Below are 15,049 nucleotides of genomic sequence, written 5' to 3'. Positions count from 1 at the left end.
TTTGATTGTAAATCATATAGATACTTGCATTCCTCAAATTGAGAATTCATTTCAAATTTCTTTAAAACAATTTCAATAATCAGTTATTTATTGGGATATGGGAAAACAACTCAACAGATTTCTCACAGTAAAATCATAGAACACAAGGATTACAAGGAAGGTATAGTTGCCAAATTCTGGATGTTTGGAAATGGGAGAACATGTAAAAATAATTCTTGTTTCAAGAGGAAATGAAAAGTAAAATTAAAGATCACTTAGTCATGAGAACTGTCTATGTCAAAATCTGTGATATATGGCTAAGTCTTCAATGCATTTAATAGAAAATAAATTGTTGGAAGAGAGTGAATAAATCATTCCAGCCAAAAAGCTAGGAAACTAACAGCAAAGTAAATCACTCTAGGTGGAAGGAAGAAATCAATACAGATAAATGAGAAATTAATAAAATATAAAACCATAATAACAAAAAGGTAGAATCAATAAATAAAACCAAGAACTTTTTTTTTTTTTTTTTGAAAGACCACCTCTACTAAGTGTGAGCAAGAGAGGGAAAAGGGAAAACACAAACTACATAAGGAATTAGAAGGATATAATGACAGATGTGGATTTTTTTTTGAATTTTATTTTATTTATTTTTTTATACAGCAGGTTCTTATTAGTTATCCATTTTATACCTATTAGTGTATATATATCAATCCCAATCTCCCGATTCTTTAAATTAAAAAAAAAAAAAGATTATTATGAACAGGTGTCAGAAATCAGGGCTGCCAGCAGCTCTCTAACCCAAGGGCTGAGGTCTGGGAGTGTCAGTGGCACAGGCTTTGGGCACCTCAGGGGTAGGGTACCAACACAGATGGAAATTCCAGATTTAATCTACCAACAAAGACGCCCTCACACCAGGTAGGCTTTACAAAAATAATTTTCACCTCTCTGCTTTCCCCTGTTTGTCCTGATGGTTTGCTGAGATATTTGCATTGCATTTTCCTAACCTGAACACACATACCCACCCCCCGATGTCCTCAGTTATTCTAGAAGGGAGGTTTTGTTTTTAATTTTTTTGTTTTTAAACTACGTGAGTTATTTTTTTCAGTGTTCAACTTGATTGCCTATTTTTGCCAACATGTTTGGTGGCATCCTCTTTAATTTGTAAAGGGTTTATTCCTTGTATTGATTCCTGGGCTGTCCTGGAAGCACCACCAGTATGTGTACATCAAGGCGTGTGAGTTTTAGGCCATTTGTTTCTTGGCATTTTTTTCCCAAAAGAAATAGAAGAGCCTAAGTAGAAAGTATTCCCGCCTCTACCTCCTCTCATCCTCACCCCTCAGAGGTGACTCCTAGATACCTGGTGGCTTTTCATGTCCAAAGAGGGTTGTATACATGGAATGACCACTCTACATTGTGTTTTAATTAATGTTGAATATATATAAAGTTATAAATCTAAAACCTAGGTTTTTTTCTTTTTTTTTTTAAATTAATTTTTATTGGAGTATAGTTGCTTTACAATGTTGTGTTAGTTTCTGCTGTACAGCAAAGTGTATCAGTCATATATATACATATATCCCCTCTTTTTTGGATTTCCTTCCCATTTAGGTCACCACAGAGCACTGAGTAGAGTTCCCTGTGCTACACAGCAGGTTCTCATTAGCTATCTGTTTTATACATAGTAGTGTATATATGTCAGTCCCAATCTCCCAATTCATCCCATCCTCCCTTCCCCCCTTGGTAACCATACGTTTGTTCTCCACATCTGTGACTCTATTTCTGCTTTGCAAATAAGTTCATCTGTACCATTTTTCTTGATTCCACATATAAGCGATATTATACGATAAAAAACCTAGTTCTTCTTAAGCCTTAAACTGCACATATAGATTTTATTTATAAATTAGTAATTTCAGTATAAAAATGATGATCATTTTTAGTTAATCTTCATTTTAGTTTCCATTAAGTCATAAGCTGAACAGATGAAATCCTTATACATTTGTCACCAACTAGTTACATAATTAAGCAAATCCCCTTAATGCAAATTCCTGCAATACAAATGCAGTGCATAGGAGTCCCTCAAACGTAACATCAAATCTAAAACAGGATTCTCCTATGCACTTACATTTCTTGTAACTCTAATAAAATGTAAACATTAAGTTATCAAATTTTCTTAAACATTTCAAAGATCTTCATAAACAATTGAACATACTGAAGAGAGTTCAAAGTTTACAAAACAAGTTACCAGGTCAAGTACACATACACACAGGCGCATTCCCACACACACAGCTAGCACACGTGTGTCAGTAATATGGGTTTGATTCATTTCTTCATTTCTGTACTGTCTTTTTAAACCTTCCTGGGGCCCCAGATTTAAGCATTCAGCTAAGGGGAACAAATACAATTTCAGGTTGGATGAGAGTGCTTCGTTGAAAGCTTCTGACCCTGAACAGATCATAGATTTTTAAATGACAAAAATGAGGTTTTTTGTATTAGCCATCACTCCCAGCTTGCTTTTTTCCTTAGCAGTGTACAGTGGACGTCTTCCCAGTACCTATAGATCTTCTGTGTGTTTCCCCCTGTGATTAAAGAGTATTCCTTAGTTGGATGTTTCACAATTTATCAAGTCAGTCTCCTATTGATTGTAATTTAAGTTGTTTTCAGTTTTTATGACTATGTAAGATGGTCTAAGAAACATCTTTTTACCTCCGTGCAGTTTACTGGTATGTTTCTAGATGCTAAGCCCCTGGAAGTATGATAGATGGTACATTAATAGGTACTTCACCTTGATCTCAGAGAGGTCGTATCATTTAGCACTCCTATTGTATATGAAAGGGCCCATTACTCCATACCTGTATAATACCTTATATGGCGTCTAGTCAATTAAAAAAGATTTTTGGGGGGTCAATCTGGTGAGTGGAAAGTATCTCCTTTTTTATAATTTTCCTGAATATTTTGTCAAATGTTTATAAGCAACTTGTATTTCTCCTCTTTTGTGGATTGCCTTCTTTCTAGTCAGGTGGCTTTTTTTTTCTAATGGGAGTACGGAGTATAATAGATACTAACCCTTTATTTTTTTGCATTTTAGTTTCTGTTCACCACTTTTATCAAACTTCGTGTATTGTGTCTTTTCACCGTTCCATTTGAAATTTTATGGAGTCAGAACTTAGGTCTTTTCATCTATGATGCTTGGATTTCGGTGATGCCTGGAATATCCTTTCCACCCCCGTATTTCAAAATATTCTCCTGCATGGTTTAGTACTTTTACAGTTTGTTTTTAGGTCCATATTTTTAATCCTGTATGTAGTGTGATGTATGAATCTAACTTTATTATTAATTTGCCAAGTTTTAACCAAAAAAAGAAAAAATTGAAAGTGTGATAGGCTTTGAATTACTTTTACATGTTAATTGGGGGAGGATTTACCTATTTCCAAAACTGAATTTTCCCATCTAGGAATGTGGCTTTTCAAGTATGTATTGTACATTTCTCATAATATTTCTTCCTCGTTATTGCTTATTATTTAATTGCTGCTCTTATGAGCAGGATCTCCTTTTCCTTGAAAACATTTTCTTTTGGGCTGTTGATGGTATAAAGTAAAGCTATTGACATGCGCATAGTTAACTTTTATTGTATAGTCTCACATTCATTTTCTGGGTAACCAACAGCCAGAGTATACAGGAATGGTTTTGAGGAAGGAAAGATTCAGTCTTAACCTGGCAGGGAAACCTTTGTTGTTAGCATCTTCTGCCCACAGAACAGAAGAATATGTATTTCAGTGATAATATTGATACTAGTGATGATGATTCTTTTGTCGTTGGCTTACTGAGGTCGTTTCTCACGTGAATCCTTATTATGGCATCCTTATACAAGTACAGAAATTCAAGTTCACCCAGCAAATAAGGGAAGTTTGGCTCAGAAGTGTCTAGTCTTGGTTTTGAGAGACCTTCAAGCACAATCAATAAACTAGTGGAGCATAATAACTTGTCCAAGTTTCCTAAATATTACATTAATATTCATTTTAATGTTGAATAAGAAGTTAGTGTTCTCCCATCATTGGGAGGAACAAGTATTGGAAGGATGTCCCCGAATCAAAAAGTTAAGAAAATACTACCTCTTCCAAAAATGTTGAAAATGTCCATTTGGATTAAAATCATTAAATGGTGTTATAAATATTAAATTGATCAAATTTATTTCTCTGTTTGTTTTTCTGTAGAATTCACTGTTGGTCATTTACCAATATCTTCATGTGTTTCTCTTTTTTTAAGAAAATAGACGTTACCAATAAAGCTGTTGCAGAAATTCTTTCAAAAGCTACAGAATATCTTCAGCCGAATCCAGGTAAAGTTAGAAAATGTCTTGAAATATTCAATTGTTCATTCGCTGTCACAGGTTCTAATAATCTAGGTTTACCGAGCGTATGGTTGACGTGATCTAGAAACAATGTCCTCTGTGTCCGAATAATGAAATTCAGTTTTTTTAAGTTGAGTGACTAAAGGTAGTTGCAGTGAATCCTAGCTGATGACAAACAGAACAGACACTTCTGTGAACTATGGTGACGTTATTTGGGTGGAGTCTTGGTCTTAGCAGCAAGACACTGCTAAGCAAAGACATTTTTTATGAGGTGCTTCGGAAACCCACTAAATATTTTGTCCGTGTTTTCTTATTCAGCTGTTTCCTCTTTTTTTTAAAAAAATTTCTGCCATCCTGTTCTAACGGTGCCTGTGACTTTGAAATGGCTTTCACTTCATGGCTTAAATGCTGATGAAGTGAGGTATGATAAACATGAGAAACATGAGAAGGTCCAGTGTTACCGCAGCTTCTGGACAGGAGGTCTTTTCACTCCTAGGTATTGAAGCAGCATCCCTTGATGAAGTTTTCCTAAGTTCTAAACTATAGAAACCAATAGAGGGCGTCCAAGCTTTGAATTCTGTGGCTTTCCAAATCTGCCTTTACTTTGTATGAATTTATTATTTGCACATAATTATCGTGATTGCCTCGGCTGTAGAAATCAGCACACATCCAACCATCTGAAAATCTAGAAAATAAATTTAAAAACATACATTGAATAAAATATTATGTCCAGGCAGGATGGCAGGTATAGAATTCTTTAAAATTGTACAGCTGATTATAGTTTTAAAAAGCATAATTATATATCTCTTCCTGGGCCTCATCCGTGATTGAACCACACAAGTCCCCTTTTCCTGATGAATCAGTCAGCACATGTTTAGCAAATGCTCCCTCTAGGCAAGGGGGTTTCCTGGGTCCTGGGATATACGGTTGAGTTGGAAGGGAACCTGCCCTCAATGAGCTGACACTGGAATGGGGTAGGGAGGTACCGGCCAAAGTGTCCACTTGGCCAGACACCTCTGGTTATTCCTGGAGAAGAGGAAGGGAGGCCTAGCAGCCTCTCATTCCATTTAGTGGCCCTCAGTCACAGGACTGCTGCATCCCACATCCCGCCCTGACAGTGGGGAAGAGGAGCAGAGTGTGTGTGTGTGTGTGTGTGTGTCTGTGTGTCTGTGTGTCCGTGTGTCTGTGTGTGTGGGTGTGTGTGTCTGTGTGTCTGTGTGGCGGGAGAGTGAAGCCTGTGTGCCTGGGGACCAGGAGGATAAGTGCTTCAAGGATGAGGTGGGCAAGATTCAAAAAGACTGGCACCGTGAGTGTCTAAAGCTTTGCTACTCGAAGTGTGGTCCATGGCCCAGGAGGATCGGCATCCCCGGAGAGACTGTGGGAAATGCAGAAACTTGGGCTCATCCCAGACTGACTGCATCAGACTGTACATTTTAACAGGATCCTTGGTGCTTTGCGTGCACAATAAATATGTAATTATTAAAATAAAAGACAATAAAAATTTACCCTTTTACAACCTAAAATTACCTCACCCACCACCTAGCCTACAGAATAAATTCCCAAATCCTTAGCTTGGTGTTCAGTTCATAGTCACATTTCCCCCTAGGTATTTCCTGATTTGTCCTGTATTAATTTCTTCTTTGGTCAAAGCAGCCTACTCTTTATCTGTTGGTTATAAACCATAATAAGCATTCCCCCTTCTTCATCTTACACTATTTCTGCACTTTTGGGGGCATCTTTCCATCTTTATTCAGCGTATTGTTATATTTTCCTTTCTGTACACCACATCAGACTTTATTTGCATAATTACATCTTGTATTTTCTGCCCTCCAGTAACTGTGAGCTCCTTGAGGAGCAAGGACTGTGAGCTCCTTGAGGTCAGAGGCTGTCTTAGGTCTCTCTGGAGTCCCAGTGATTAGCATGGTGTGTTGCACAGAGCTGGGATTAGTAAACACTCATGGCCTAAGTCAGAGAAAGGACTTAGTGGCCACCTGTCATTTCCCTTGGGTCCAGGAGTGGAGCTGCACCTGAGGGACCATCAACACAGACTCCGGTTCCCCACGGGGGCATCTGTCTCCTACTGGTTAGGCTTCCTAGACAGGAGTGTGCAGCGCAGTGGCCCTGTACCATGAAGTTAAATATCATCAGTCTGGATACACTCTTGGGGGTGGGGGGCTGTTAACCACCAGTTGGTTTGCAACACCCACCTCAGCAATTCTGTTGTTAGTTTGCAATTGGTCCCCAGGAAAATTTGTCTGCCCAGGTGTCAGTGTGTGACTCAGTGAGTGAGCTGTGGGTGGGGTAATGAGAGCCCCGGTTACTATTGTTTGGGAGTCCACAGTGTGCGCCATAATTTCTATTTTTCATCACGTTTGTGCAACAGTGCCCTTAGCACCCACCCTGGTTAAGAATCTAGAAAACCATGCGAGTAACTTGGTGACACAAGTTACCTTCCTGTCTCAGGGCTCTGACATTTTGTCTAGGGCGACCTTGATTTCTCCAGCCCCATTTGTTACATGCTATGTACCTGTCACTCCGCCGTGCCATTTTAAGGAATTACAAATGATAATGTTTTTAAGCATACAGAGCTAAGCTAGGAATGCTGAACACTGTGTCGAAGATCCGAGGACAGGTGAAAACCACGGGATACCCACAGACGGAAGGCTTGCTGGGCGACTGCATGCTGAAATACGGGAAGGAGCTCGGGGAAGGCTCCGCTTTTGGTGAGTATCCCCACATCACCCGGGAGAGCTGAGAATGCATCCTCTGTCAATTTTAGGTTATGCACAAAACCTTCATCTTAACAACGCTTGTTATTTTTTTCATATTATCAAAGCAATACATGTTCGGGAATTCCCTGGCGGTCCAGTGGTTAAGACCCTGGTGCTTCCAATGCAGGGGGCGTGGGTTCGATCCCTGGTTAGGGAACTAAGATCCTGCATGCCGAGTGGCGCAGCCAAAATATAAATAAATAAATAAAAATTAAAAGAAAAGTAATACATGTTTATCGCAGGAAGTTTAGAAAACATAGGCAAGTAAAATAAAGGAAAATGCCAGCATCACCCATAGTTCCCTACCCAGTGATGGGCCCAATTACACACTTTGCTGTATATCCTTTATACCTTTTGTTTATTCTTATATATATATTCACATACACCTTTAAAAAAATTAAAATGGGGTTATAGTATACATACCCTAATTCCCTTTTTTTTCATTTTAACATCTTTATTGGAGTATAATTGCTTTACAATGGTATGTTAGTTTCAGCTTCACAACAAAAAATGAATCAGTTATATATATACATATGTTCCCATATCTCTTCCCGCTTGCGTCTCCCTCCCTCCCACCCTCCCTATCCCACCCCTCCAGGCGGTCACAAAGCACCGAGCTGATCTCCCTGTGCTATGCGGCTGCTTCCCACTAGCTATCTACCTTACGTTTGGTAGTGTATATATGTCCATGCCTCTCTCTCGCTTTGTCATAGCTTACCCTTCCCCTTCCCCATATCCTCAAGTCTGTTCTCCAGTAGGTCTGTGTCTTTATTCCTGTTTCACCCCTAGGTTTTTCATGACATTTTTTTTTCTTAAATTCCATATATATGTGTTAGCATACGGTATTTGTCTCTCTCTTTCTGACTTACTTCACTCTGTATGACAGACTCTAGGTCTATCCACCTCATTACAAATAGCTCAATTTCGTTTCTTTTTATGGCTGAGTAATATTCCATTGTATATATGTGCCACATCTTCTTTATCCATTCATCCGATGATGGACACTTAGGTTGTTTCCATCTCCGGGCTATCATAAATAGAGCTGCAATGAACATTTTGGTACATGACTCTTTTTGAATTATGGTTTTCTCAGGGTATATGCCCAGTAGTGGGATTGCTGGGTCATATGGTAGTTCTATTTGTAGTTTTTTAAGGAACCTCCATACTGTTCTCCACAGTGGCTGTATCAATTTACATTCCCACCAACAGTGTAAGAGGGTTCCCTTTTCTCCACACCCTCTCCAGCATTTATTGTTTCTAGATTTTTTGATGATGGCCATTCTGACTGGTGTGAGATGATATCTCATTGTAGTTTTGATTTGCATTTCTCTAATGATTAGTGATGTTGAGCATTCTTTCATGTGTTTGTTGGCAATCTGTATATCTTCTTTGGAGAAATGTCTATTTAGGTCTTCTGCCCATTTTTGGATTGGGTTGTTTGTTTTTTTGTTATTAAGCTGCATGAGCTGCTTATAAATTTTGGAGATTAATCCTTTGTCAGTTGCTTCATTTGCAAATATTTTCTCCCATTCTGAGGGTTGTCTTTTGGTCTTCTTTATGGTTTCCTTTGCTGTGCAAAAGCTTTTAAGTTTCATTAGGTCCCATTTGTTTACTTTTGTTTTTATTTCCATTTCTCTAGGAGGTGGGTCAAAAAGGACCTTGCTGTGATTTATGTCATAGAGTGTTCTGCCTATGTTTTCCTCTAAGAGTTTGATAGTTTCTGGCCTTACATTTAGGTCTTTAATCCATTTTGAGCTTATTTTTGTGTATGGTGTTAGGGAGTGATCTAATCTCATACTTTTACATGTACCTGTCCAGTTTTCCCAGCACCACTTATTGAAGAGGCTGTCCTTTCTCCACTGTACATTCCTGCCTCCTTTGTCAAAGATAAGGTGACCATATGTGCGTGGGTTTATCTCTGGGCTTTCTATCCTGTTCCATTGATCTGTCTTTCTGTTTTTGTGCCAGTACCATACTGTCTTGATTACTGTAGCTTTGTAGTATAGTCTGAAGTCAGGAAGCCTGATTCCTCCAGCTCCGTTTTTCGTTCTCAAGATTGCTTTGGCTATTCGGGGTCTTTTGTGTTTCCATACAAATTGTGAAATTTTTTGTTGCAGTTCTGTGAAAAATGCCAGTGGTAGTTTGATAGGGACCCTAATTCCCTTTTGTAATCTACTTATTCCCACTGGCTATAGCGTGGTCCATGTCATAAGACAGTCTTCTACCATATTGTTTTTAAAGGCTGCATAATGGTCCATGTATCCACAGTTTGTTCCATCAATCCCATTTAGGGTATTTAGATTTTTCTTCTTTATGTGGAAAAAAAAATTACATAGCATTTACGATAGGCACTTTCATGGATAAAACTTTGGGAATATCCAAGATTATGTTCTTAGATGAAATTCCTGGTAGTGAAGTTGCTGGGTCAAGAGTATGCCCGGCCGGGAGGCCCACGGGAGCGGCAGAGATTGTCAGTCCAGGAGGCGCCGGGAGGGCTTCCTCAGGGTTGTGGGCTAGGAAGGCCGTTGCGAGGTGCCTCCTCACATACCCCTCGCGGGCCCAGCAGGCCAACAGCATGGGGCGGCGGCGACGTCGACAACTGGGGCTGGGAGCACTGGCGGCCAGGGTCGCAGCCATGGCCGAGTCTGTGGAGCGGCTGCAGCAGTGGGTCGAGGAGCCGGAGCGGGAACTGGCCCAGGAGAGAAGTTGCCGGGCCCTGGGGGGCGGCAATGGAGGAGGCGGTTGGGCCTGCGTCGAAAAGATGAGCCCCGAAGTGGTGGATTCCAACCCCTACAGCCGCCTGATGGCATTGAAACGAATGGGAATTGTAAGTGACTATGAGAAAATCCGTACCTTTGCTGTAGCAATAGTAGGTGTTGGTGGAGTTGGCAGTGTGACTGCTGAAATGCTGACAAGATGTGGCATTGGTAAGTTGCTACTCTTTGACTATGACAAGGTGGAACTGGCCAATATGAATAGACTTTTCTTCCAACCTCATCAAGCAGGATTAAGTAAAGTTCAAGCAGCAGAACATACTTTGAGGAACATTAATCCTGGTGTTCTTTTTGAAGTACACAACTACAATGTAACCACAGTAGAAAACTTTGAACGTTTCATGAATAGAATAAGTAATGGTGGATTAGAAGAAGGAAAACCTGTTGACCTAGTTCTTAGCTGTGTGGACAGTTTTGAAGCTCGAATGACAATAAATACAGCTTGTAATGAGCTTGGACAAACATGGATGGAGTCTGGGGTCAGTGAAAATGCAGTTTCAGGGCATATACAGCTCATAATTCCTGGAGAATCTGCTTGTTTTGTGTGTACTCCACCACTTGTAGTTGCTGCAAATATTGATGAGAAGACTGAAACGAGAAGGTGTTTGTGCAGCCAGTCTTCCTACCACTATGGGAGTGGTTGCTGGGATCTTGGTACAAAATGTGTTAAAGTTTCTGTTAAATTTTGGTACTGTTAGTTTTTACCTTGGATACAATGCAATGCAGGATTTTTTTCCCTACTATGTCCATGAAGCCAAATCCTCAGTGTGATGACAGAAATTGTAGGAAGCAACAGGAAGAATATAAGAAAAAGGTAGCAGCACTGCCCACACAGGAGGTTGTTCAAAAAGAGGAAGAGATAATACATGACGACAATGAGTGGGGTATTCAGTTGGTACCCGAGGTTTCAGAAGAGGAACTGAAAAATTCTTCAGGTCCAATTCCTGACTTACCTGAAGGAATTACAGTGGCATATACACTTCCCCCAAAGCAAGAAGATTCTGTACCTGAAGTAACAGTGGAAGATTCTGGTGAAAGCTTGGAAGACCTCATGGCCAAGATGAAGAGCATGTAAATAATGGACTGGCCTGTATTTTATTTCCTGTGTCTAAACCTGTTCCCTAGCAATTAAAAAAAAAATCATTTAAAACTGAGAAAACTTAGGGCAACATCAGTTGATGTATAATCTTCACTGAATTATTATATTTTTTAAAAATACTGTGACTATTGCTTGTTACCCGCCCCCCCCCACTTCAACTAAATCAGAAACTCTCCTAAAACTCATGTTTCATTCTAGTAAGAAAACTTCAAAGGATTATTGCAGGCAGTTATAAATCTTATTTAAAACTTAGCCATTGAACTGTTTTGGCCTTTTGGGAGGGGTGGGAAGAAAGGACCAATTTGATTTGCCTGAGGCCATGAACAACAGAATAGTGTGTGGTCAAATATAGGGAAAGGACAAGAGGTACAACCTATTGATTCGAGCCAGCAGGCATCTACTCATTGTGTTTGGAATTGCTCTCTACAGGAAAACTGCCCACGACTACTAACTTGAGCAATAATGAATTTCAAATAGTAAACCTGTAAAATAAAAACATCCTTTCAAATGTTTCCTGATGAAACACAAGCTGAAATACAGTCATTGGAAAAGTTTGTAAACCTCTGAATTATATATTCAAAACAAGACAGAGGCAAATAAGAGGAAGCTTTCTTCATGGATAGACAGATAAACATATTTTCAGGATGTACAAATGCTATTTCTGCACTGATTAAGAAAAAGCATATCATCTGTGGAACATATATCTGAGTCAGTGTGCTTTATTGAGGAGCAAAAATAAATTTAGGCTAAGATCATCTAAATTATACCCATCATATGGGCTACCTTCTAATACTTCATTTTATTTAAATTTGATTCCGTGGGTAATTAGATATTGGCAAAGGTTTGTCCTGGGTAACACACAATAAAAGAGGTCTAACTTGCCTCTGCAACGACTGACATGTATTTCTTCACAGGGAAGAGTATCATTTTCCCTGATCGTGACCATGAAATCGTAATTTGATAAACTGGTTTTCTCTGGATTTTGCATACAAATAATGAAGGCTTAGAGAACCTTGTTTGAAATAAATTCCTAATGGTTTGGAGGCTAATAAAGACACATGCATGTGTAACCATTATCTGTAGGCTGGTACTATGCTAGTCTCCTATTTTGATGACTTTTTTGCTCTGAAAAGATATAAATGTCTAAATTCTATCTCTAGGAGGAAAATGTCATTAAAAAATTAAAAGTGCATTTCCCACTTGTAAAGTAAAATTCTAAAAATAATTTCAGAAAGCTCCAAATATCAAATATGTTTAATATATTAGCTTTGAGATTTTAGCATACTGCGATTCTTATGTTTAGAGTGATGTCAGGAAAGTATGGGGATAGTTTTTCTAGCCTTGAAACATATTTACGTTGCCTTAGTAGATCATTTGTTGTTTAACATTTTAGTGTAGTCATCTGTAAAATAACTTTTCTAGTTCCTAGAGATGCTTTGAATTTCAAAAAAGAAATGCAGTCTTTCTAAGTCCCACTCCTTTGGTGTACAAATTTGGTACCTCTGGTACACTAATTTGGTAGGGCTTTACTTATAAGTTTATATAGTTTGATAAATAGCTAGAACCTACTATCCTTTTTTTAAACAATTTTTATTGGAGTATGGTTGATTTACAATATGTGTTAGTTTCAGGTGTACACAAATTGAAACAGTTATACATATTAGAACCTGCTATCTTCTAAAGACCTTTTTTCTGTTCTTAATTTGGCACTGTACCCTGCTGGTGTCTTATACTGTACCAAATCTTATCTAATTTTTTTGTCATATCTTCCATTAAAGTTATTATTTTAGCAGAAAAAATCTGGTGACAAGTATCTTTTGTAACCTAGAGAGCTCTCTTGACAATCTGTATGCCATGAAAACCTGTATATGTAGGCAGCTATGAAAAATTAATCCTCACTGGATTTTACATTACTAAATAAACTCATAGTGCTTGACCAGAAAAAAAAAGAGTATGCCTGATTTTTCAGGTGTTTGAAGCATAGTCCCAAATGACCCTCCAGAAAGGTTATACCATTTTGACACTCCTGCCAGGAAGGTATGAGAGTGTGTTTCTCAGCACAGGTACTAACTCTGGGAATTGTCTTTTTAGTTTCCTTTTAAATAACTGATAATTTGATTTATAGCAAATAAAACTGATATCTGGGTGCTGTTTTAACTTTATTTTTTGGATTATGTGTGAGGTAGATTTTTTTTTTCACGTTTGTCATCATCTTTGTGAATTGTATATCTGTGTCCTTTGCCTATTTTTCTATTAAGGTGTTCATTTTTTTTTTCTTACTGGTTTATGAGCTTTTTCAGTGGTCAGGATACTTGCTTTTTGTCTGTCTCATATGTTGATGAAGTTTTGCCCCAGGTAGGCATGTACCTTCTGATGTTGTAGGTGGAGGACATCTTAATGGAAGAAGATATTTGCTTTTTATTTAGTGGGGCTCATTGGTCTTCTTTTATGGTTTATGGCTTTGGTATCACGTTTAGAAAAACTTTTCCGCTCCTCCCTGCTTCAGTAATAAGCTGTGTAAATGTTTATTTATACTTTATTTTCATACATATGTTTTCTTTTCTTACCTTTAAATTCCCAAGCTCCTGAATTTAATGGATGAGTACTGTGCAATAGGGTTTTCATTTTGTGTTCTTACAAATACATAGCCAGTTGCCCTAACATTTTATTGAAAAGTTCAACATTTTTCTGCTGATTTTCTATAACTGTTTTGTTATAAAATTTTATATATTTTAAGTTTGTTTCTGGTCTTTCTCTTCTGTTTTCTTGGTCTGTACCCTGTTTTGATCAAGTGTCATGTTGTTTTAAATATTGTCATTTTAAAATATATTTTAATATATTTAACTAAAATTTCCCCTAGATGTTATAAAAATTTCATGGACATACTCATCTGTTTTATTTTTCCAGATGAAACTTAGAGTCATTTTAAGTCCCCTCTACTAAAAAACAAGAAACTTTAAAAATTTTTTTTTTTTGCTTGTAGGATCTTAGTTCCCTGACCAGGGATTGAACCCAGGCCCTTGGTAGTGAAAGCGCTGAGTCCTAACTACTGGACCCTCAGAGAATCCCCAAAAAACTTACTAAATTTTGATTGAGATTACTTTAAATTGATAAATTATATTGGGTGTGAGTCGAATTTGATATGTTAAATCTTCCGGGAGAATTTGTCACGTTTGCTACTCATGTAGTGGTAGCAAAGCAAGATATGGAAATCGACGATTCCGGTATTAGGCCATAGTCATTCATCTAGGAAAGTGGGGGGAAAGTCTTTTGAAAACTTAAAAAAAAAAATCCCATATGTTAAAACACTAGTTAGTCACAGAGGGTAACAGTATCCTTCAGAGCAGTATAATGTGAATTTTATTTTATTTCCTGGGTGAATGGGGCCAAGATGGCCTATTCCTTGTCCTGAAGGCTGACCAGTGGAGGGAACAGGAGAGACCGCCAGGCAGGCCCTGACATCCACGGACAGTCCTGCAGTGCGTCTGGGCAGGTGACAGGGCAGGGGATTTGAAGGGCAGACAATTTGGTAGCTTCCTAGGTACCCAGCGAGAGAGAGCTGACATCAGGAGGGCATTAGGAACAGAGGGGTTGCTTGCTGTTCTGAGGGAAAGACTGTGCTGTCAGATGCTTTCTTCTTGGGGCCACACAGAAATTTCCTCAAGGGCAGAGACCTCCACTGGTGGAGGCTGAGTCCCACGTCCTCGTGGAATTGGAATCTTGAGCAAGGAGAGGGGGCATCAAACCCATGGAGGTGACAGCTAATATTCAGAATGTCACCTTTGGCGCCTTGTAAGAAACATATTTAGAAATGTTTTCGTCAAAGCTAAATTAACTGACATTCTGGGGTGTGGGCACTGGTGGCAGAGTGAGCAGTGGGGTCAGAAGCCATATCCTCCATTTCTGACCAGCTGGGCAGGAAAGAGTCCTCAGGCCGGGAAAGGACGTTCTCATTTCCATCTCAGAATGAGTTAGAACCAGACTCTGGGGAGTTAGTTAAGGAGACACAGCCTCCCAGGAGGAACAAAGCTACCCATGCGCCACAACGGAGTCTCGGTCAGCTGTGGTTTGGAGTAAT

General features: G+C 38.8%; 2 protein-coding genes across 8 annotated transcripts in view; both read left to right on the top strand.

Annotated features, from left to right (window-relative positions):
- Positions 1 to 15,049, top strand: part of SH3GL3 (SH3 domain containing GRB2 like 3, endophilin A3) — a 285,361-nt gene that overhangs the window by 229,097 nt on the left and 41,215 nt on the right. For 6 of the 7 annotated variants that reach the window (XR_003429226.1, XM_027089203.1, XM_027089207.1 and 3 more), the window contains 2 exons: positions 4,243 to 4,315; positions 6,907 to 7,050. Coding sequence is in view for 6 of the 7 variants with exons in the window: in XM_027089203.1 (XP_026945004.1) it covers positions 4,243 to 4,315; positions 6,907 to 7,050 (217 nt within the window). In the remaining variant the exon portion in view is untranslated. The remainder of the gene's footprint in view (positions 1 to 4,242; positions 4,316 to 6,906; positions 7,051 to 15,049) is intronic. The other variant, XM_027089209.1, reaches the window with a different exon arrangement.
- LOC113610795 (ubiquitin-like modifier-activating enzyme 5) lies at positions 9,659 to 13,619 on the top strand. Its single transcript, XM_027089202.1, is given in 3 exon segments — positions 9,659 to 10,461; positions 10,463 to 10,601; positions 10,603 to 13,619. Coding segments are annotated over 3 exon segments (1,272 nt in total). The 5' UTR covers positions 9,659 to 9,673; the 3' UTR covers positions 10,948 to 13,619.

This window comes from Aethalodelphis obliquidens, unplaced genomic scaffold, assembly GCF_003676395.1.
Source record: "Aethalodelphis obliquidens isolate GAN/ISIS:26980383/991018 unplaced genomic scaffold, ASM367639v1 scaffold65, whole genome shotgun sequence".
Taxonomy (NCBI): Eukaryota; Metazoa; Chordata; class Mammalia; order Artiodactyla; family Delphinidae; genus Aethalodelphis; species Aethalodelphis obliquidens.
This window is presented reverse-complemented; position numbering and strand designations above follow the sequence as displayed.